Source organism: Myotis brandtii, unplaced genomic scaffold (assembly GCF_000412655.1).
Source record: "Myotis brandtii unplaced genomic scaffold, ASM41265v1 scaffold796, whole genome shotgun sequence".
Lineage (NCBI taxonomy): Eukaryota > Metazoa > Chordata > Mammalia > Chiroptera > Vespertilionidae > Myotis > Myotis brandtii.
The window spans coordinates 926,556-950,389 of NW_005371207.1; the positions used below are offsets into that span (position 1 = coordinate 926,556).

The 23,834-nt window shown below is 43.4% G+C and overlaps 1 protein-coding gene across 1 annotated transcript in view; it reads left to right on the plus strand.

Moving 5' to 3' along the window:
* FARP1 (FERM, RhoGEF (ARHGEF) and pleckstrin domain protein 1 (chondrocyte-derived)) overlaps nt 1-23,834 on the plus strand; it is a 277,196-nt gene that overhangs the window by 155,958 nt on the left and 97,404 nt on the right. The window contains exons 3-5 of the mRNA XM_005883626.2: nt 12,337-12,379; nt 15,221-15,299; nt 22,541-22,638. Coding sequence (XP_005883688.1) covers nt 12,337-12,379; nt 15,221-15,299; nt 22,541-22,638 — 220 coding nt within the window. The remainder of the gene's footprint in view (nt 1-12,336; nt 12,380-15,220; nt 15,300-22,540; nt 22,639-23,834) is intronic.

The window sequence follows — 23,834 nt, forward strand, 5'->3', positions numbered from 1 at the left end:
TGCAGGGAAGGAGGAGAGGAGGGAGGTGGTAAATGAGTGAATCTGTCATGTACCTAGAAATGGGCGCAAGTTTTGTTTTCTTAACGTATTCCTACCTATAAATACTCTTTGCCCATTTTCTAGTGCTTACGTTAAATTGAAGCTTCCCTGACTCCCGGGCCTTTTTCTGATGTGGCAAATGACCACCGAGGGGCCGGATGTAATTCCAGGTTCATTTATTCATCTAAGAATGATTTTGTGCCTACACTATGTCAGTCATCACTCTTCATCCTGTAGAAGACACGTAATCTAAAGTGACAGCAAGAAGTAGTTATGGTCTCCATTCATTAGAAGTGCACAACTTTAGGAAGACAGACGAGGAAACAAATAATAACAATATGATGTTGCAAGTTCTATGGAACATTGTTTCATAAACTTATTTTATGTGAAAATAGTGATTCTCAAAGCCCTTGAAGACCTGATATTTCCTTATTTCTGACAACCCTGCCTGAATTACTGCAGGGTCCTTACGGCTTTTTCGACTACAGTATATCTTGCCCCGTTCCGGTCCGGCTGGAGTTGCCTTTCTAAACTGTAAATTAGTGGCGAGGGGACTGAGCCTCTGAGACTTGTTCCATATCTGGGCCAGCCGACTAGCTAATGGCAGAGCTGGGATTCTGGTCTTGTTCCTTTGGCTCCGAGTTCAGTGCCTTTGCTGTATCTGTGGGTGCTTCTTTTTGCTAGAATTTACAAACATATTGATCTTCCTGGGCATCGCCAGGGCTGACTTCTTTCATTTTATCTGGGTTGATTTTTGTGATTTCACTGCTTCCTTCTAGAGCTGTTTAGAAATACGTTCAACTGCCAAATTCAGAAAAGCCAATAATGATGACATAAAGAAATAGTGTTTGTCATATATAATACAAATAACAGCATCCACAGGAGTGGTTACCACATGCCAGACCGTCCCAGTCCCTGTGGTACCACAGTGAACATGGCTCACATTCTAAAGGAGGGACCAGCAAATGTTCTTGGGTAAAGGGCAGCTAGTCAATACCCTATATAGGTTTTGCAGGCCAGAGGGTCTCTGCCATAACTATTCATACCTGCCCTTGTAATACAGAAGCAGCCACAGAAAGTAGACAATGAGTGGATGTGACTTTGTTTCAATAAAACTTTATTGACAATACAGAAAGCCCTAATTTGCCAACACCTGTTCTGGAGAGTAATAAACTCTGTGCGAGGCATTGTATTAGGTTTGCTTATAGTATTTTATTCGTTCCAGGTAGGCCCATTATAAACCCCTTTTCTTAAAGAGGTTAAGTCATGTTCCCAAAAGGCACACAACTAGGGAATGCTAGAGCTGGGATTCTAGTCCAAGCCTATCTAACGACAGCCGTGCTCTCGGTCACCATTCCAGTCTTGCCATATATCTATATTTCGCTCCCTGTCCATAGCAAAATTCCAACCCGAGAGCTAATGTCATAAAATATAAAACTGGGCTGTTTTGACAAATTGATCTGGATGGTGTAAGAGATTGCAGAGGGTACAGGAAGGGCTCCTGGGGCCCTGGGCAAGCTCTGCTTCTTGACCTTGGTGCTGGTTCTGTGGGTGCAATCAGTTTGTACAAATTCAGTGAGCTGTACACTTATCACATGTACATCCTATATGTGTGTGTGTATAACCTGTATTCGTGTATATATAAAATCAAAGTTTACCCCGAAATGCAATGAGATAAAAGCACACAGGAGCAGAAATCATGACCGAAAAGCACCCAGGGGCTAGCTTAGGGAACCTATTTTGGAAAAGCCAAGGCTAAGTCTTAATTGGATGACCTGAGGAGGAGCCACTCACTGTGAGAGCAATAAACTCTAGCTGCATCCTTACCTCTGCTCTCAGTAAAGCAGCTTCACAATTTAAGATTTGTGTCATAGAGTTTTGGTCTCCTTCCCAGATTCTGTCGAAGTGGCGGCTTTCTAGCCGGGTGGTCTGGTAGCGGTAGATGAGAGCAACTCCGGTCAGCCTGCCAGCCCTCACATCGCCGCTCTGCCTCCCAGCAGCAGGGCGACTGGGGCAGGTGGCAGGCCTCACTGAGCCGCACTTTTCTCCCGGGTAGAATGGAGATTTGGTGCCCACCTTGTGGGGCTTTGGAAAGGATCAAACATGATCTCTATTGGCACATGCCTGGGGCCTATTAAAGTGTTCAGAAAGCGTTAGTTGTGGAAATATTATTTTTGTCATCATTTTTTTATTGTGTTCAAAAACAGATAACATAAAATTTGCCATCTTAACTATTTTTGTTGTTGTTAACCCTTACCCGAAGTTATTTTTTCCATTGATTTTTAGAGAGAGTAGAAAGGGAGGAAAAGAGAGAGGGAGAGAGAGAAATATCAACGTGAGAGAGACACATCAATTGGTTGCCTCTCCCACATTTACCTCGATAAGGGTCTGGATGGAACCCACAACCCAGATACGAGCCCTTGACTGGGAATCGAACCCGTGACCCCTCAATGCGCTGACTGACGCTGTAACCACTGAGCACCACTGGCCAGGACCCATCTGAATTTTTTTTAAGTCTACAGTACAGGAGCATTAACTATATTCGCATTGTTGTACAACAGATCTCTGTAACTCATCTTGCAAACCTGAAACTCCATACCCATTAAATAGCAACTTCCTTTTCCTCCCGCTCCAACCCCCTGGCAGTCCCCATCCTATTTGCTGTATCTATGAATTTGGCTACTCTAGGAACCTCATATGAGTGGAATCACGTAGTATTTGTCCTTTTGTGACTGGCTTATTTCACTTAGCATAATGTCCTCAGTGTTCATCATGTTGTAGCATGTTAGCATATGACAGACTTTCCTAGCTTTTCAGGGCTGAATAATATTCCATTGGGCAGTTCCACCACATTTTACTTATCCGGTCACCTGTTGATGGACACTCAGGTTGCTCCCACCCTCTATTACTGTGAACAGTGCTGCGATGGACATGTGTGTGTCGTCATTGTGATTGTCATTGTGTGCTCTTATGTCTGTCAAGTTCTATTTGAGAGGCTACTCACATCACTGCCAAAATAAGAGGAAGCATGATTGGCCTCACAATGCCCAAATGGGGGCTGTCACCATGCTTTTTGCCCCTTTATCTGCGTGTGATGTGTGGGAAACCTCACAGTCTCTGACATACAAGATTATGGACCTTTCTCCCTAGGTGGTCAATTCAGGCAACTTGCATTCCATCCCAGCCTTCTGCCCCTTTTCTCGTCATTTTTATCATGTAAATAGCCACATCAGAGCATTCTTTGTCATAAGGCTTTAAAAAGCTAAAGGGACATGAGTGCTCTCCCCTGGTCTGAGATGTGTTTCTCAAGATTGGAAATACACTGGTGATAATTAGGAAGGAATCAATTATGCTCTACCCTGAACTAGACTTGTTCAGGCCTGTCAGTTGATGGAGCTGATTGCTGCACTTACATGCGAGTTTGGCCTGCTGTTCCCTTGAGCCCAGGCAGCCATCCCCAGGAGATTGCCCTGCAGGAGCAGAGAAGTCTTTTTAATCAGCTTTTAAAAAATTGCTTGGTCTTCCCGTGGTAGAAACACTATTGATCGTAGGAATCAAGACCCTGTACTTAATATGCCAGCTAATTGGTACCTGGCTGGTAAAAGCCCAGGAAGACAGTAGATTGCCTGTCCTTGAGCTTCTGTGTGCCGTGGACTCTGCCATAAACCTAAATATAGCTCATTTCTCTTTCGTATTAGGCATCTGCAAAAAGAGCCAGGAAGTAAATATGTCAGGCTTTGCAGGCGATACTGTTGCTATAGCAACTATCCAGCTCTGCCACTGCAGCACAAAGCAGCCACAGACAATATCTAAACAAATGAGTGTGGTTGTATTCTGATAAAACTTTACTTATGGGCATGGATGTTTGAATTTTATAGAGTTTTTATAGGCTGTATCAAAGCACGTGGTAGGCTGGATTTGGCTCATGGGTATCAGTTTGCCAATCCCTGCTTTATATTTCTCCGAGATAGGTATTTTATCACTCACATTTCAAAGCGAGCACACTCAGAGAGGTCACTTGCCCACTACTTAACAGTGAACTGGAAACCCAGGTAGATAACCAGGATGCACACGCGGGCCCGCCTCAGTGTAAGCGCTCTCTGCCACACTTGGCTACCTTCCTCCAACTCAAATGGCTGCACACACCTCATCTGCAGAGATGGGTGTATAATTAAAATCTATGTCATTAGCCTGTTGAGGATAGTGGGAAAAGCTCTGCATTGTGGCCTATAAATCTCCATTTAAACATTTGCTTTGTTGTTTAGCAGCTGGGTAGATTCTGAACTTCTGGGATTAATAAATGACAGTTGTACAAGGTTACCATACGGATTAACACTGGTACTTTACAATCATGAGTTGAGCAGGATTTCTGATACATAGTAGGCACTCAGTTGTCTGTTGTGTTTTATGCTTGCCATTCAAACTTAGAAACCCATGAGGCTGGCCCACTATTCTTTTATTAAAGCTACATTGCTTAGTGACTTGATAAAACAATTCTAATATCTAGTCAATAAATATTGGTAAAGCTCAGGGAAAAGGTTGGCATCCTTTTGTTGATTATATATTCTTCTCCATGCCAGAAGAAAAGTTCACCATTGGTAGGTGTCTTACTTAGCTGGGCTGCCACAACATACCATAGGCTGGGTGGCTTGAACAAAAGACATTTCTTTCTCAGTATCGGAAGAGACTAGAAGTCTGAGATCAGAGGACCAGCCTGGTCTGATTCTGGTGATGAGCCCTGTCCTGACTTGCATATGGCCACCTTCTTACTTTGTCCTCACATGCGGAGGTGGGGGGAGATATTCCTCTTATAAAGGCACAGTCCTATTGGGTCAGGGACCCATCCTAATGCCCTTATTTAACCTTAATTACATTTTAAAGACCCTATCTCCAGATACAGTCACCTTGGGGTTAGGACTTAAGCATATGAATTCTGGAGGGGAGCAAAATTAGGAGGGGAGAGAGAGAAAAGAAAGAGAGAGAGAGAGAGACAGACAGACAGACAGACAGACAGACATTGATGTGAAAGAGAAACATCGATAGGCTGGCTCCCCAACCAGAGATCAAACCCGTAACCCAGGTATGTGCCCTGACTGGGAATTGAACTGACAACCTTTTGGTGCACAGGACAATGTACCAACCAACTGAGTCACTCTGACTCCGGCTGGGCCTGTTTATTTTCTTTACTGGATGTCAGATATTATGAATTTTACTGAGTGCTTAATAGTTTTGTATTTCTATAAATTTTATTGAGTGTTCTGGGATGCACTTAAGTTATTTGAAAATAATTTAGTCCTCCCACATCTGGCTTTTAAGACTTGTTAGGTGGAACTGGTGTATTGTACAGTATGGGATAAATTATTTCCTGCTGCTAGGAATGCCTCTTTAGTACTCTACCCAATGCCCATGAATCATGAGGTCTTCCAATCTGCCTGGTGAGAATAGGTAGTGTTCCTGGCCCTATGTGAACACCAAGGCAGTGTTACCTCTAATCTCTTCATAGGTTGTTTTTCCTAATCTTGGGTATTTTCTCATAAGCATATGTGATCAATATTAAGCTGACAACCAAAGGGTAAGCCTCTGCACTCTCCTAAATGCTCTTTCTAGAAAGAGCTTTTCTACTCCTTAGGGCTCTCCTGTGAACGCTCACTACCGTGGTTTCTGTACTCTCAGCCCCATCTCTTTAACTCATGGATTTTGCCAGGTTCTTCCTCCCTGCACCACAGTCTAGAAACTCGCTTAAGACAGAAGGCTGGGGCACTGTAGGGATGGTGATTTTATTGTTCTGTCTCAGGGAATCACATTGCCTGGCGCCCCAAGTATTCAGACCTGTTGTATTATGTATTGTTTCCTTTTCCCCCTCCCACCCCCAGCCCCCCGGTGTGTTTCATGTAGGAAGATCCCCGTTCCTCTTACTCTATTTTGACCAGAAGCAGAAACCCCTAATAGGTTTTAAAATGAAAGCCACTCTTTACATATCTTTCAAATGTAGACTAATGTAAAATTAATAAAATAATTCTATAAACTATATTATGTGGTTCCTGTATACATTTTAGTTGATGATGAAATATTTTTGTTATATGCAGTTTTGATTTTTAAACATGAAGAGGAGAGGTGAACTACTGTTGAGTCCTTTAGCTTTTTGAGGGGTAGGATATTTTGTTACATATAAAGCACAGGTTTAGAGTCAAATGTTGAACCCCAACTATGTGGCCTTGGGCAACTTAATAAGTTTTCTGAGTTTGGCTTCCTTCCTGTGTAAAATGACCATATTGTTATGAATATTAAATGAGAATGTATAAAGCACCTATTCAGTGCCTGGCACACAGTAGGTGCTCAAGAAACAGTATCTTTTCCCTACCCGCTGTCTGATAAATGAATCAATCTCTTTTAATAGGACTCTTTCCAAAATACCTCAGATATTTCAGTTTCCTACAAAATCCACCTAAAATGTCACTCATCAAAATAATAGGGGCAAACAGTTATCAAGGGAAAGAAGAGAACGGCTTTGGGAACAGTGACTCATGTTGCCTTGACTTTGATACCTAGGCATTAAACCATTTCTTCTCACCTAACAGTGTTTCGGTGCAGAGAGCACATTCCAAAGGGGAAGGTGATATTAAGAGGGGATTGGAGGAAGAGAGGGAGCCTGAATAAAATGTATGCAAGCTGGGGACGTTGAGGCTGGAAAGCTGTGTTGAAATCAAATTGTGGAAGATAGTATTTACAGACTGAATTGTGACACTCCCTCCCCTCCCCCCTAAAAAAATTTGTATGTTGAAGCTCTAATGCCCAGTATGTCAGGATGTGACTATTCTTGAAGACGAGGCCTTTGAAGGGGTGATTAAGTTAAAACGAGGCTATTAGAGTGGGCCCTAATCCTATCTGACTGGTACCATTTTAAGAAAAAGAAATTTGGAGATACCCGGGAAAACCAGGGGTGTGCATTCACAGAGGGAAGACCATGTGAGGACATAGCCAGGAGGCAGCCATCTGAAAGCCAATGAGAGGCCTCGGAAGACACTGAACCTGCAACACCCTGTGCCTCCAGGGAAGTGTGAGGACATTCATTTCTGTTGTCCGTGCCGGCCTCCTCTGTGGTACTTTGTCTCGGCAGCCCTGGCACACTCTTCCAATAGACCAGCGGTTCTCAACCTGTGGGTCGCGACCCCTTTGGCGGTCGAACGACCCTTTCACAGGGGTCACCTAAGACCATCCTGCATATCAGATATTTACATTACGATTCATAACAGTAGCAACATTACAGTTATGAAGTAGCAACAAAAATAATTTTATGGTTGGGTCACAACATGAGGAACTGTATTTAAAGGGCCAGAAGGTTGAGAACCACTGCACTAGACCTTCAAATCCCAGCGGGGAAAATTTCCTTGATTTGGTGAGTCCCACTCACTGGGAATGACCTTTCCAGAAGTTCATTCATTTTAACCAGATCCCTTTGCAGCCAGGTGATGTGGCTGTGCGGTTGTGCTCTGATGCTCAGGGCGTGGTTTAGAGAGGGCAGGGGCGTGTGGCTTGGTTGAAAGGATGAAGGGTGGGGTTTGAGATACATCATGACAGCTGTGACCCTCTAGTGATCTGTGGGCAGGGAAAGGAAGACTGTGGTGCTTTGTCACCTTTTTACCTCATCTGGAGCTTGTTTCTGTTCCACTTAGGTTGAGTGAACAAGTGATTTGTCTAAAGCGATGTGATTCAATTCATATGCTTCCCAGTAGCCCTCCCCATATATCAAACTTCAGTGCTTTAACGCTAGTCAAGCAACAACCCTATTTTTCTTCTTAGAAGTAAGAAGAGCTCCTTCTAGCTCATCCATGTGTAGTAGATTTAGTCTTGTGTGTGCAAGACCTTTTCTCTGGGCTCTGCAGCTGTCAATCTAACTGGTGACTGGATAGGCTCTCGAGGTTCGGTGGTCTCACCCAGGCCAGCTGTGATGTGATCGATGTCCTGTGGCATCACTGCTGCAGAGCTCGACCAAGTGGGCTAATTCGGGCCAGTCTGATGTTTCTAGACCGACATGTTCTAAAACCACATGCTCAGTTGGCTCAAATCGGTGCTTGTATTTGATGCTTTCCACAGAAATGCCAAAAACAGAAGAGAGATGTTTTAAAACAGTTCCTGAAATTGGCAACTGTGTTGCCAGAGCGTAGTTGTTCTGTCCTGAGTGGTTTGCAGAGTTGAGGCAGATTCTGTGGCAGCGTTGGCGATGGTGAAAGATCTCAGAGGTGCTTCTCCCGAGGCAGCCGTGGCGGCCGAAAGAGCTCAGGGTGGCAGGTGCATGAGTGGGCGCTCCGCAGCCCTGGGAATCCCACTGGAATTCCCCAGTTAACTAGGTGTTTTATGCAACATCACTTCTCCGCTTGCCTCAATCCACTGCCTCTCAGATTTTACAGGGGAAACAGAAGGCATCAAAAAGGAACTTTCTTATCTTCCCAGCACAGAAATATAAACTGCATTGGCCATTAGCCTTTCTGTCTTTCTCTCTCCCCGCGATGGAAGAGCTTTTCTTTCTAACTCAAGCCCTTGCCCTCTGTTTCAGAGCTACCTTCTCGAGTCACTTCAGGTCCCTTAGGACATCGGTTATCTCTTCTTGCTCATAGTCTCAATCCCTCCCCCCCCCCTTTTTTTTAAAGCACCCAGGGCCTTCAAAACAAGCAGATAAACAATGCCCTTATTTTGATTTTTTTTACCCCCTGTACTCCTACTCTCTTGTCTTCCTCCTCCTTCATAGCTGAGCTTCTTGAAAAAGCCGTTCATCGGTTAAGAAGTACAGATTGATAGTTACAAAATAGTCACGGGGGTGTAGAGTACAGCATAGGGACTGTTGTCAATAATATTGCAATAACTATGTGTGGTGCCAGGTGGGTACTGGAAATATCGAGGGAACACTTTATAAAGTATATGATTGTCTAACCACTATATTGTACACCTGAAATCAATACAAAATAATATTGGAAGTAAACTGTAATTGAAAAACGTTTTTTTAAAAGGAAAAGCCCTTCATCCTTCCTGCCTCTTCACCGCCCACCATGCTTCCTGACCCATCACTGAGCCATCGGACCATCAGATATTCTAGTTGTCATCTTATTTTACCTTTCACAGTTCTTGATATTCGGCCTTCTGGAAACACCACCTTCCCATGGCTTCCATGACTGTCTTCTTACTTTCTTTCCCCCCTCACGTGCTTCACCTGGCTGTTCCGTGGTGGAGGCGTCCTCAGTGCTCATGGGTTCCATCCTCTGGACTCTGTGAGGCGACCTTATCCTCCATGGAGTCAGGTGGCGGCGGCTTCTGAACGGAGATATCCTGCCCAGGCCTCCTCTGAGCTCTGGACCAGTGTGTCCCACCATTTCCACACTGTCTCTTCCTCATGAAATTCAAGGGCATTAAGGTTGAGGTTTATGGGTCCGACAGCAGAAATCTTGGTGTCATTCTGGTCATTGTCCCCTTCCTCAGCTACCATATCCAGTCCGTCAGTAAATCCCATTGGATTTTACCTCTTAAATTGATCTTCAATTCCCCCACTTTCTCCAAGCTCTACTTCTGCACCGCACCCCCCCCCCCCCCCCCCCCCCATCCTCTCTTGCCTGGACAATTGCAACAGGTCAGCCTGAACCTGTTCTGGCTCCCCCTGTCTGTTCTCACACTGCCAGACTGATGTTTTTAACGTTCACGTCAGATTGGATCAGCCCCATGCTCAAACCCTTTGCCTTGTTCTTAGGATAAGGATGAAGAATCTTGACGTGGCTTCTGTGAGGTCTGGCCCCTTCCTGACCCTCCAGCCTTGCTCTGTAGCCACGTCGGTTTCGAGAATCTTGACGTGGCTTCCGTGGGGTCTGACCCTCCAGCCTTGCTCTGTAGCCACGTCGGTTTCCTCTCACCTCAGGCACCGAGACAAGTGTTTTTACTGTGTGTGTGTCCATCTGTTCTCCTTACTCTCTTCCCCTGCAGCTCTCAGCACAATGTCACATTCAGGGGCATGTTTCCTAAACAGTCCCTCTACCGCTGCTTCTCCCATGACTGGGTCAAATTCCCTGTCCCAGACACTGTGAGTCCTCGGGGACTCCCCTTCACTTCTCATTCATTTGTCTCAGGTTCTCCATTTTTGTTGGGAAGGCTTTCTGATTTCCGTCTGCTGCCTCACTAGTCCATAAGCTCCATGAAGTAAGGACCATGATTGGCTTTCTCACCGTTCCCCAGAGCCTAGCATAGGGACACAGCACAATTTTGTTGAATTAATAAATGAGTTTGAAGAACAGGGTTTAAGTTCCAGCTTTGGGCGTCTGTTCTCTGAATCTGTTTTCTTATCAAAGGAAGATACATTTGTCACCTCATTCATCTTTTAGGATTCTTAGGAGGAAAATAATATATCTTGCAAATGATAATTGCTGTTTTGAAAGATTATTCTCTTTCATTAAGGTTGAGGTTTATGGGTCTGACAGTGGAGATGATCCTAAATCAACTAATGCCACTATTTTTTTCTCTCACAGGATAGTGATATAGGCTGAGGAATACAGAAATGAGAGTTTCATTATAAAATATTATTTATTTGAAAAAGTGGTGAGGAAGTTTAATGTGAATAGGTGGGAACTTAAAATTTTTAGTTATTTTCCTTATGAGAATTCTTAGTGATTATTTAAGGTAATTTGGATAATACAAAAGGCAGTTAAGAGGTAGACAAGACATCTTTTAACCTCCAAAACACATTTTCCCACATGCATAAGTATTTGTCAAGAACATCATTTTTAATTCCTGCATGGTAATGTTATATACACGTAGACCATTTTACTTATTTATTTAGGTTATTGTAAGATTATTGATAGTTGTAAAAATGCTATTAGCAGTCATTGTACATAAATCTTTTTGTGCATAATTTCCCAAAGTGGAATTACTGGGTGAAAGAGCATGTGTAAGAATACTTTTAGCCTCTAGATAATTATTCCCTAATTAGTCTCCAGAAACGTTGTACTGATTCATACATCCACCAATAGAGGAAGACAGTGTGCGTCTCCCTGCACCCTGGGGTATTAGAAACTACAAGCACCATGCACATACAGGCATATCTAGATGCAAGTTTAATGGGTGGAAATGGTATATGGTTATTTAAATTTGCATTTGTAGTGAAAATAACTCCTGAATTTGAACATTTTCTCCTTAGCCATTGTCATATTTTCTTCATCAATTACCTGTTGTTCTTGGCAAAGTTTTGTAACGTTCTCATATCTTCTATCTATAATAATAAAAGCGTAATATGCTAAGTAGACCAGTCGTCCCTTCCGGACGACCTTCTGGATGAAGCTGGGGCTGCGAGGGAAGCCCCGGTCCCGGGTGCCAGAGGGAAGCCGGTGCCGGCAGCCGGGGAAAGGAAGGCCTACTCTTGCACAAATATCGTGCATCGGGCCTCTAGTTTACTTATAAAACCATCTTCACATTAAGCACATTAACCTTGTTTTTGTCATATATGTAAATATGAGCCTACATAGAACCCTTTTCAAATGGCCACAAATTCAAGGTGAGTTTCAAGAAAAGCATGTGTGAAATGGGATAATATGGTTAACATACTTTATTAATAAGGGCAGCTGGTCTCTCTTGCTCTCTCGCTCTCTCTCTCTCTCTCTCTCTCTGTTCTCAGTCTCGCAAAAATGTTGCCACTCAAACTGCATGCCAAGGCGAGTACGTGTGAAAAGAGTCTGGGCTTTGAAGTTGGACAGGCCTCTTTCAGTCCTGGCTCTGCCACTGTAGATCTGAGAGACCGGGGACAAGTTATTGAACCTCTCCACGTCTCAGGTTTCTCTCCTGGGTAACAGGAATCCTTCTGGCCTTGTTCTTAGAGGTACATAGCTTCTGGATAGCGTCTGGTGCTCAGGCGGTATTCTATAGATAGCCATTCCCTTTCCGATCCGTTCATACTCGCACACACATGTTTTGTTTCACTAAGGAGCATGCCTATTTCGCTCAGCTTGTAGCCAGACATGCAGTCATGCATTAATATTTGCTGACTCAGCTAACTGTGACCAAAGTACAAGTGAGAGTAGAAAAATTTTTAGTTTACTGAGTCTAGGAGAGGTGTTCATTTTGAAGCTTAGGGATAATGTTAGCAAATTCGGATCTGTCCTGTGAAAGTGGTAGATGATGTCAGATACGGAATTGTGGAGAAAAGAGGGACAGCCTCCAGTGCACCAGTACTCAAAAACTTTATTTTAAACAGTTCCAAGTAAAGACTCAAAATACACTCGTTCATTGAGAATTTGTGTCTCAGTCTGTTCTTTTTTCCTTTTGTAGGTGTGGCTGGATCTCTTAAAACCTATTGTCAAGCAGATTAGAAGTAAGTATACACCGTCTGCGTAACAGTTTTGTTAAACATCGAGCCAGACAGTTTCCTCGTCTAGACGTCGGCCGTCCTGTGGCGTCAAGCACTTAGTGATACAGATTTTTATTTTACCCCATAATTGCTTTTCATCATCCACGAATCCATGTACTATTAAAATGTATGTTCTGAAATTTTAATATGTAACAGTTTGGTAATCAAATTTTGCTTGGAAAATCGAATATGGTTTTGATTAACAACTAAACCATGCTACTAAGCCCCCAAATAATAGAGTTGCCTTGTCTGAACGGGGGTTTCTTATTGTCACTTTTGCAGGGGAGGGGAAGGTGGAACCGTTTATTCATAAATTGGTGTAAGGTTTTCTGTCCTGCCTCTTCAAAGCCTGTGAAGTCAGGATGCAAGCTTGTGTGTGTGCTTCTGAATTTCTGAATGGCAAACAGCGCTGGAGGGAGCCTGGCTTGCGTTTAGACCAGGGGTGGGCAAACTTTTTGACTCGAGGGCCACAATGGGTTCTTAAACTGGACCGGAGGGCCGGAACAAAAGCATGGATGGAGTGTTTGTGTGAACTAATATAAATTCAAAGTAAACATCATTACATAAAAGGGTACGGTCTCTTTTTTTTTTTTAGTTTTATTCATTTCAAACGGGCCGGATCCGGCCCACGGGCCGTAGTTTGCCCACGGCTGGTTTAGACCCTGTGCTGGAGAAGAGATTAAAGAGGGTCTAGGAGAGGTGGACGGAAAGAGAACACTTGGTTTTTCTCTCCCTTCCCATCATGCCTCGGCACTGGACCTGCCTCCTTTCTCGCTGCTTCAAGGTCAAGTTCAGAGCGAAGCTCTGTTCTCAAAGTCACTCCAAATAGTTCCTCACTGCAGCCAGAGACTGGGCAGAGCCTGGGGATGGTAACAAAGCTCCATTTCTTTAGCTGAGCCCGCAGCACACAATACCTCGTGGGATTGCTTTTCTGTCTCATTAAGAAACCCCACCGGGCCACTTACAGCAGTTTATGTGGATGTAATAAATGGACACACAGTGCCTGTACAGCCCTTACGCAGTTGAAATTGATGTTGAGCTGTCATTTAAATTAAGCAATTATTGATGCCGACAATGAAACCGCCATTGTTTGTTTAATGTTTATGGGTGGTTGGCCAGTGATCAAATGGGAGACACATTACAGAGAGAAGCCCCCAGGCCTGGTGAGTGGGCGTAGCACAGAGTCTAGAATGATGACATTTGTCCCTGCAACGACTAGTGGCGGAACTACTAGTGGTGGAGGGGAATCTCCTAGCACATTAGCAAATGTGAGGACGGGGGCCAGCACTGGGCGCCTGTTCACCCCGTGGGCTGTGACTAGCCGTGTGTGAAGAGCGGTCCTTTTTACTTAGTGCCAGCATCTGCTTCACGTCAGGTTCTCTAAGGGCCTGAGCCCCCTCCTTTAATCCCCTTGCCTGTGAAAGTAACTGAGAGGAAACAGCGTGGCCTCCCCATCTTCCCCATTTTTCATTGTTATTTTGTGACCCAGAATTGACATGCCAGGGTTTTTGTTAATGTTTAGGTGATTAAGGAAAATCCCAGTTTCTCTTGGCTTCGGTATTTCTGTGCCTTGTTTTCTTCCTCCTAATTTTTGGTATATTGGTGACATCTTCGCCTTATGATGTGTTATTTTTGTATCTTTCCTAAATTTGAATGTGTTAGCATAGAAATTATGATACAACATCTGTCTTTGTGATAGCGGGAGGTAGAGCAAACATATGAGAACTGTTAAAATTGGGATTTCGTTATAGTGTCTTATATTTCATAGAACATAAACTCATTGCTATCATTCCAAACGGCAGAACCCATAAGATTGCCCTTGTATTGTAGCTGATACATCAGACAGTCTCAGATTACAAATTATTCTTTTAGTTTATAACCTGTTTGTTCTATTTTAATTCTAAAAACAGAATGTATTCTTCTCCTTCACCATCTCTCCCTTACCACCCCTTCCAGATCTGCTTCCTAATTTTGTCAGAACTCATCGATAAATGGTTTATAAGGCACTTAAAAGGCGTGGGCTGACTGTGGCGGGGCTCGGCCTGGTCTTGTTGAGGTTTCTCTCCACACCTCAGGAGAGCATCTGGCATATAGGTCTACATACATATTTGATGAACACATTAACAGCTGTACCTTGTAGATAGTTAAAAATAATAAATTACATGACTAATTTACATTTTCATTATCTCCTTTTAAAATGATCTAAAACTTGTACTTGGACAAAACCAGCTAATTAGGCACATTTTTTAAAAGAGAAAAATGCCTTTCAAACCTGGGTACAATTGAAGTCTCCAGAGAAAAAGTCTAATACCTCCATGTGATACCTTTGTCACAGTTTAAAAACAACAACACAAGTCCAGCTGGTGTGGCTCAGTGGTTTAGTGTCAACCCAGGAACCAAGAGGTCACTGGTTCGATTCCCAGTCAGGACACATGCCCGAGTTTCCAGCTCAATCCCCAGTATGGGGTGTGCAGGATGCAGCCAGTCAATGATGTTTCTCTCTCATCGATGTTTCTCTCTCTCTCTCTCTCCTCTCCCTTCCTCTCTCTCTAAAAATCAATTTAAACATAAACGTTAAAAAGAAAAAACAATAACAAAAAAAAACAACACAAAACAGATATTTGTTTCCCCACAGTGTGAAAATGTGATTCAGTAACTGTGATTTAGTTGTTCAGTGTCTGGGGTGTACTCTTGGCTACTTGGAATGAGTCTCATTATTTGGTATATAATATACCTCAGAAAATCTTTTCTTTAATTGCATTTGAAGCGGAAATCAATAACTGCTTTTTTTTTCTCCTTCTTTAGGGCCAAAGCATGTTGTTGTTAGGTTTGTGGTGAAATTCTTTCCACCTGACCACACGCAACTCCAAGAAGAACTCACAAGGTTAGTGGTTGGCTGTTTATTGCAATGGGGTGCCGAGGAGAAGCGAAAGTTAATGTTCTGAGTCCATTTGATTAACATTTTCTCCAAGTCTACTTAACCAGCATCCACTCTGTGCTTAACAATTTAATTCCCCACCCCCTTCCAGTTATGCTTACAAACATGGGGACAGGCAAGTACCACGTTTTCCCTAAAGCCTGGTTTCTACCCTTGATCTTAGCCAAAAGGCCAAGAAGTGATGAAGTCTTGTTTCTTCAAGGCTGTGATATGAGAAGTGGATAGTTTCCCTCTTTATCTATCTCATCACAAGGCGGTTTTGGAAAGTGAGTCCCTCCTGGGAAGCCAAGATGTTACCTCAGAGTTTCTCTTCATTGCTGTCCTGGGTGGGTGGACAGGAACTGTGGTCAGTTTCTTCGGCAGCTTGGCCAAGTGGGAGAAGCGTGAGCCTCGGCCGGGCCTGGCTCGGGTGTCAGTCCTGCCTTTGATAGCTGCGTGACTGGCCAGTTACTTGGTCCCTCTGCACCTGTCTCAATTCCTCTGTGTCCGTGTGACTGTAAGGCTGGCCTGGCTGTGGTTGTTTTGGGGATAAGCATTATTACACATCGAATGGCTGGAACCCAGGGGGGACGCCATGGATGGTAACCATCACCATCACCATCATTGTCATCATCATCAGTACTACCACTTCCTTTATAATTTGTGGCGAATACGTGGGTTTCTAGAGGAGGTCAGAGCCCAGTGGGAACACGTGAAAATAAAATGCCTCCCTTTTCAGTATCCTCCCTTTGGGTACACTAGTCTGACCAGCCAAATTCTTGCCACACTGCCTTTTAAGACATAACTGTTCCAGACCAAGGCGATGGCACCTTTCTCATCCTCTTATCCCGGATACAGAGCACGATATCTTGGGTGGCTGACCATCATTTAAGAAAGGGATGAAGATATCCAGTCAAAAGGATTTGTGAAGTGTGTACACTGTGTGCAAGCATTGTTCTAGGCACTGGGGATATAGTGATGAAAAAACAAGTCTGCCTCTGATGGGAACAGACAAATCTATGAAATAAACAAACAAAAAAATCAGATAATGGTAGGGCTCTTTATTTAGGTCAGGGGTCCTCAAACTTTTTAAACAGGGGGCCAGTTCACTGTCCCTCAGACCGTTGGAGGGCCGGACTATAGTTTAAAAAAAAACTATGAACAAATTCCTATGCACACTACACATATCTTATTTTGAAGTAAAAAAACAAAACGGGAACAAATAGAATATTTGTATTTGCATGTGGCCCGCGGGCCGTAGTTTGAGGACCCCTGATTTAGGTCATTGAAGTAGGATGATGGCATAGAAGGTGACTGGGTGATGATTTTAGATTGGTTAGTCTGGGCTGCCTCTCAGAGGAAATAACGAGGATCTGTCAGTCATTTTCAGAGGGAGACCTTCCAAGTAGGCAGTGCCCAAGGCAGGAACAAGTGACAGGTGTCAATCAAAAACATGCTCCGCATGGCAGGAACGATGAGAGCGAAGTGCACTGAGGTGGGACAGAGGCCCGAATGTCCTTACTGTTGAAAGACTAGTTGCCATGTGGATGTTGTGGGGAGGATGACAGCAAGGAATCCAGTGAGGAAGCGATTGCCATCATCCAGCCTGAGATGGTGGTGGCAGAGGAGGCCGTAGGAGTGGAAATGGAGATGTGTGGCTGCATTTACAGTACTTGCGGGAGGTGGGTGGGGTCCATCCAACTGGGTGATGTGTTGGGAATGGAGACTGAGGGGAGGAGAGGGAATGCTTAGATTTGACTGAAGCAACTGGCTGGATGTTGGGGATGAATAAATGGAATGGGTGGAGGGAAATAGAGGTTTGGGAGCGAAGGGAGTCAGGAGCTTGCTTCTGCAAGGCTGTGTTTGAGACACCTACTCGACATCACATGGATGCGTCAGGAAGGGCATTGGGTGCATGGATTCCAGCGAGAGGTGAAGGCGTTGTGTTTCTGAATGAGTCACCACTGCTTGTTTGCCTCCACTTACAATCCTCCCATCGATGAAGCGGTTAGAGGCGGCTGGGAACTGCAGAAGCCGTCGGCCTCTGGGAACTGTGCAGTTTGCCAGAACGCTGAAGGAGAGGGGCAGCTGGAGCTACTACACCCAACTGCACAAGGCAGAGGGGCCGACGACAAGTCTTCATGTGGTGTCATTATTGGGGCTACTGTGTCTCCGTTTCTGGGGCCAGCCTTCCTGTCGTGGGAACATGCATTGCTCCAAGCTCAGAATATTGAAATAAGTCTGCGGGCAAGTCCAGCTGTTGGTCAGCCGTGTGGATTTTCCTCTCGCGTCCCACTGGGGCTCTATCCTGCTTAGGAACTTGGCAGCATAAATCCATTTTTCCCCACTTTTCCTCCCCGTTCTACTTTGCAATGAGTTTTGCACCTTTTCCATTTTTATGACTCATTGCCTTTAGAGGTTTGTAGTTTTCTTCCATTCTGGTCCTTGTTATAAAATTCCATGCAACTCATTACCCTCGGGCCAAGTGCGCCTGGTGTCTTGCCAGCTGCTGTGGCCGATCTGGCAACTCCCCCACGTGACACAGCTCAGCTGGATGCAGAGGGTTTGAGTATTTGTTGTCTGGCTCCCACTGTTAACTGATATTTTAAAAATCTTTCCTGAAGAGAGAATTCTTTGGGTTCAAGGGTGAATAAAATTGCTATGAAACTTAGAAGCTCCTCATCACTTTCTCCACTTTGTCACGAGGTATAACTAGAAGAGGACCTCCCAGATCTGATATGCTGACTTCCACACTCTCAACGTCCCGTGTAAGCAAAAGTGGAATGATGTAACCATTGAGATTCCAGGGACTTTTCTGTAGCTGATGGCGGTGAGGAGGGGCTTAGGAGAAGGTCTGCGTGGACAGTGCTAATTTAGACGAGGGATGTGTGGAAAAGAGAGACAGAGACGGGCCTGCAGACTGTATAGTTTGGCGGACTCTCAGTGACTCTAGCCCCGTGGTTAATTCTTCAGGCTTCCAGGAGCAGTTTTCTGCTCCCCACTAATGTAGATGGAAGATTACATTGCACTTGGTGGTTAAACAGGAAGCTGAGTACCTGTCTAATTATCGGACTGCACTTGTGGTAAAACCCTGTCCTATGGACAAAAGGAGAAAATCACCGACTTTTAGGTATAGTTTTAAAAGCTAGAGTGAGCTCTTTGGAAAATAAGTTACCAGGCTTTCTTATTGCAGAGCTCTGAGTCGCTTTTCTGATGCTAATGCGTTTAGGCACACTTCTCACTGGGCATCCCATCGTCAATCAAATCTAATGGTGAGAGACCCTATCGGAACTTGCTGCTGTGCAAGGTCTGCTGAAGGGTGTTTCTTAGGCTGGCAGAGAAATTGGACATGACACTGAGGAGGAAAAAGAATCAGACCTCCCAAATGAAATAAATGGAAATGGACATGTGTAAAACCAGGCATCCTGCCCTAGCTGGTTTGGCTCAATGGATAGAGTGTCGGCCTGCAAACTGGAGGGTCCCGGATTTGATTGCAGTCAAGGGCATATGCCCCGGTTGTGGGCTTGATCCCCAGTAGGGGGCGTGCAAGCGATCGGTGATTCTCTCTCTTCATTGATGTTTCTGCCTCTCCCTCTCTGAAATCAATAAAAATATATTTAAATAAATAAAAAATAAAAGCAGGCATTCGATGGGTGTGATTTGCAGTCCCAGGAAGCGAAGCCCTTCTAGACTAGTTCTCCCACTGTCATCTCCTTCCTCCTCCCATCCTAAAGCCAGTCCATTTCCTTTTGAGTGCTTTTTAAAAATATATATTTTTATTGATTTCAGAGAGGGAGGGAGAGGGAGAGAGAGAGAGAAACATCAATGATGAGAGAGAATCGTGGATCGGCTGCCTCCTGCACGCCCCACCCTGGGGATCAAGCTCGCAACTTGGGCCTGTGCCCTGATCTGGAATCAAACTGTGACCTCCTGGTTCATAGGTCAAAGCTCAACCACTGAGCCACACCGGCTGGGCCCTTTTGAGTGCTTTGAGCATTTTCCTTGTGTTTGCCGGTTTAATTTTATTTAGTGCCTACTGAGTACACCTTGGCCTTTAGCTCATGAATTTGGTTGGAATCGCTTCAGATTATAGTTGTTGCCGAATCTCTAAAGTTAGATTGCAGCCAGCATGCTCGACTTACAACTGTCACCCGGAAATCAGTACCCAGGAAAGTCTTTCCCGTATTACCAGAGCCCTGGGACAGAAAGGTCCGCGTACTTAGGGTGACAAGTCCTTCCTGCAGTCTTCATCATGACACTGCCCTCTAACTAACTGTGTGATCTTTCAGACCCACTGCCACCTCGAGCCCACACGAGACTGTCCCCAAAGGCCCCTGAAGCCCGTCACACTCTGAATCCCTCCCTGTGAGCACAGGACCCCATGTTGGAATTTGAGATGCTAAAATGTTCTGAATGTAATGTTTGTAAAACATAAAGCCCTCCTGCTTATTTTAAAATTGACCATATAGGCGAGAATTAAAGCCTGTAGCTCTAAGAAGTGTTGGGTTCAAAAGACAATAACCACTACCTAATGCAGAAAGATGGTCTATACTGCCTCTCCTCATATAAACCTGTATGTTGATGTTTGTTATTTTATATTCTCTGCCCTTCTTCCCTTGGACTTCCCTGAGAGAAGAGGGGGTGGGGGGGCGGGGGGAAGAGAACAGAGAAAACACAATTAATTGGCAGATATATGAGTGATTTAGTTTTGTTTTCAGCTTTTGTTCTGTTTTTGATGGTTACAGAATTGCGCCTTGTTTTTTAGTTCTTAATAATGGAACTTTTTAAATGACTTAAAGAAGATTAGTTTTGTTTTCTTAAAAAAGTTGCTAACATTCATTGACTTTTTATTTTAGTCACTGTGGTTTCCATGTATTATTGCATTTGATGGCAACCTGTGGTTGTTCTTGTTAAAGCCTTTTTTTAACAAAATTAAACATAAAGTTTCATTATTACAAAAGTAATGTACAGTGTAGAAAGTTAGAATATATAGATAAACAAGACTAAGAAGATAAAAATACTGTATTCCTATTGCCCAGAGATTACTGTTAACACATCAGTGTGACATCCTTTCTGATTTTTTCCCTTTGCATATGCATGTACTTTTCATCTCATCTAATACCCTGGCCATACTCAGATTTCCCCATTTGCCTCCCCCCGCCCCCATGCCATTCATACATGCTTATTCTAAATGAAATTCACTGAAGGACCACACATTGCGTCTGGTTATTGTGTCCTTGGACCTCAAGATACCATCTTGGTAGAGAAACTGGGCCAGTTGTACAACAGAATATCTTACCTCTTGTACTTTTTAGCTTATTCCTCTAGCCCAGCGGTTCTCAACCTGTGAGTCGCGACCCCTTTGGCAGTCGAACGACCCTTTCACAGGGGTCGCCTAAGACCATCCTGCTTATCAGATATTTACATTAAGATTCATAACAGTAGCAACATTACAGTTATGAAGTAGCAACAAAAATAATTTTATGGTTGGGTCACAACATAAGGAACTGTATTTAAAGGGCCAGAAGGTTGAGAACCACTGCTCTAGCTTCCGTATTTCCTGAAAACTGGTAGTTCTAAAGCCTTGACAGATACAAGTTAAACATTTTTGGCTAGAATTCATCATAAGTAATGTTGTGTGCTTCCTATATCATTAATGATGCTAAGATGGATCACTAGAGTGGTGGCATTCTGATCTTTCCATTATGAAGTAAGGTGCATGTTGCTTTGTCTATGCAAAAGTCCAGTTTCCTAAGTGGTTTTTACACCAATTAACAGTCCTTCTTAGAGTCAATATTTTCTTTAGCGGTGGTAGAATGGGGATCTTCTCATTCTGTTATTCCTGCTGCACCATTAGTTAGCATTCTTCTCTAAGATAAAACTCTGCCTCATCCACTTGGACTATCTGGACATAGTCCAAGTACCCTTCCTACGGGAGAGACAGATTACATGACCACTGTCTTGGTCATGGGTTACCAATTTTTGAATAAAGAATTGCTATAATAGTCTCCTCAAATTGGTGACACATTCTGTTTCTCCTGTTTTCTCTTTCTTTTTTTAGTATCGTTATATGAAATCTTGAACTTTCCATTCACTTTAATCATTCTTGTTGCTACTCAAGCTGTTGCCACTTTGGCCAATGGATGCCCCTTCAATGCAACACATTTGTTTTGGGAAGCTGCCTTGCTTTCTGGCATAGCTAGATATTCCAGACTCATTTTGCACCTTCCCAAACCGCAACCTGGAATCTACATTTCTCTGTGTCCTTCCAAGGGGTAATTGGGTGGGAGCCAGAATCTGGTTTGTTTGGTACGAGTTTCTTCTGAGATGACACTGTTTCTAGGCAGTGGGCAAAACTACTAAATGTCTTTGCTGAAAATGTATGAGTTCATACTGATATTTTCAAATCAATTTTAACATTGACTGTTTCCCCCTAATTTCGTTGCTTTATAAATACCTCTTTTCTCTTTTGCCAAAAGTGTTTACTTGCTTTATCCTACAATATAAAGAAAAGAATTTCAAAATAAATTGATCTTTTTATACATCTGAGAGCTGAAACTTATGGAAGTGGCTAAGTGAATATTGCACCAAAAAAAGATACCCTTGTCTTTCCATTTCCTGTTGCAAAGCTATTAACTAACCATAATGAACTATTGTTATTGTCTGAGCCATAAAGCCATTTTTAGTATATTGTTCTGTGAAAAAAAGTTAATTGTTTGCTTTACCTTGCAAAAATATATAGGGTGGTAAGTAATCGTCGTATATTTAACCACTGCTTCTCTCCATATAAAACGAAACATATTCCTCACTGCGTGAAAAGATTACAGCACGTGTCTCCCAGTCCTTCAGGGAGCTGTATTTACGCAGCAGTCAGAGGCCTCAGAAATTAATTTCAGCCTTGCGGACTTTCATATATTTAACCACTGCTTCTCTCCATATAAAATGAAACGAATTACTCACTGCGTGGAAAGATTACAGCACGTGTCTCCCAGTCCTTCAGGGAACTGTGAGTATTTACATGGCAGTCAGAGGCCTCAGAAATTAATTTCAGCCTTGCGGACTTTCTTTTCCTTGTTTTTTTGTACCTTTTTTTTAGTTGCTCACGGTGCGGACAGGTTGCCAGGGGTGAGCATGACTTAGATGCCGACCTTCCCCGCCCTCCATAGCTCACCTCTGTGTTTATGACGCCCGTCTCTCTCTGTTTGCAGGTACCTGTTTGCTCTGCAAGTGAAGCAGGACCTGGCTCAGGGCAGGCTGACGTGTAATGACACCAGCGCTGCCCTCTTGATCTCACACATTGTACAATGTAAGTGCTGTCGGTTTCCTTTAGAAACCATGTTGGAAATAGCACAGTGATCTGATTGGAAAGGAAATCAGCTCCACTAACAACAATAATAATGTCTTCATGTTCTTTTGCTGTTAGCCTGCGTGCGTGTGAGTGGAAAACAATACTTCTAATTTCATTTAATACGCGTGTCCCCCAAACATTGACCCAGGAATTCTGTGTCCTGCCGTTTATCTACCCTTTTCAAGGCCCAGTGCAATTGTTGACATCTCAGTTGTCTCAAAGGAGAAGCTTAGAGGGACGGGGGCCAAGTAGACTAAACTTGTTCTGTCCTTTATCATCACCTGGGACGCAAGACATAAAACTGTCAAAGACTTCACTTGTATTCTGCTCTCTAGAGTTCAGAACACATGAAGCTGGGCTGGATCTAGTGATACTTTTTAAAAAATCTGTACTAGAGTCCTAGCCATTTTGGCACAGTGGATAGAGCATCAGCCTGTGGACTGAAAGGTCCCAGGTTCAATTCCGGTCCAGGGCACATGTCCAAGTATGGGCTCGATCCCCCAGTAGGAGGCGTGCAGGAGGCAACCAATCAATGATTCTCATCATTGATGTTTCTATCTCACTCTCCCTCTCCCTTCCTCTCTGAAATCAATAAAAATATTTTTTTTTTAAAAAAGACTACAGACAATCATTTAAAACAATGTTCTTTAGGAAAATAATAGGAAAAACAAATCATGGGTTTTCTCTGTTCTTTATTCAGAAAAAATCATTGAGTTTGTGAAAATATAAATATACATTTAAAAACTGAATAGCCCTATATGATGTCTAAATTGTGCAGGAAAATATTAGAATTGTAGAGACTCCCAAGTAATACAAAGCTACTGTATTACTATTTGTTCTTGTTCATGCACACGCTCAGATGCACATATTCCATTCTCTGTCCACCAGCTTCCAGGAATTTCACTGCATGTAGGGAGATGGTAAGCAAACATAGCTCTTTTTAATTAAAGTAAAATCTCTGAAGACTCATTTTTTTTTATTACTGCTCCCAAATCTAAGTGTCTGACTTTTTTCTGTTGTGAAAGAAAAGGGGGAGAAAGTTGAACAGGAGAAAGGAGTTAATAAACATAAATGAAGAATGAGAAACTTTTTGAGCTAAAGCCAAAGCTAACTAAGGCATAATTATATTTGTAACATGGCAGCACTTTGAGAAG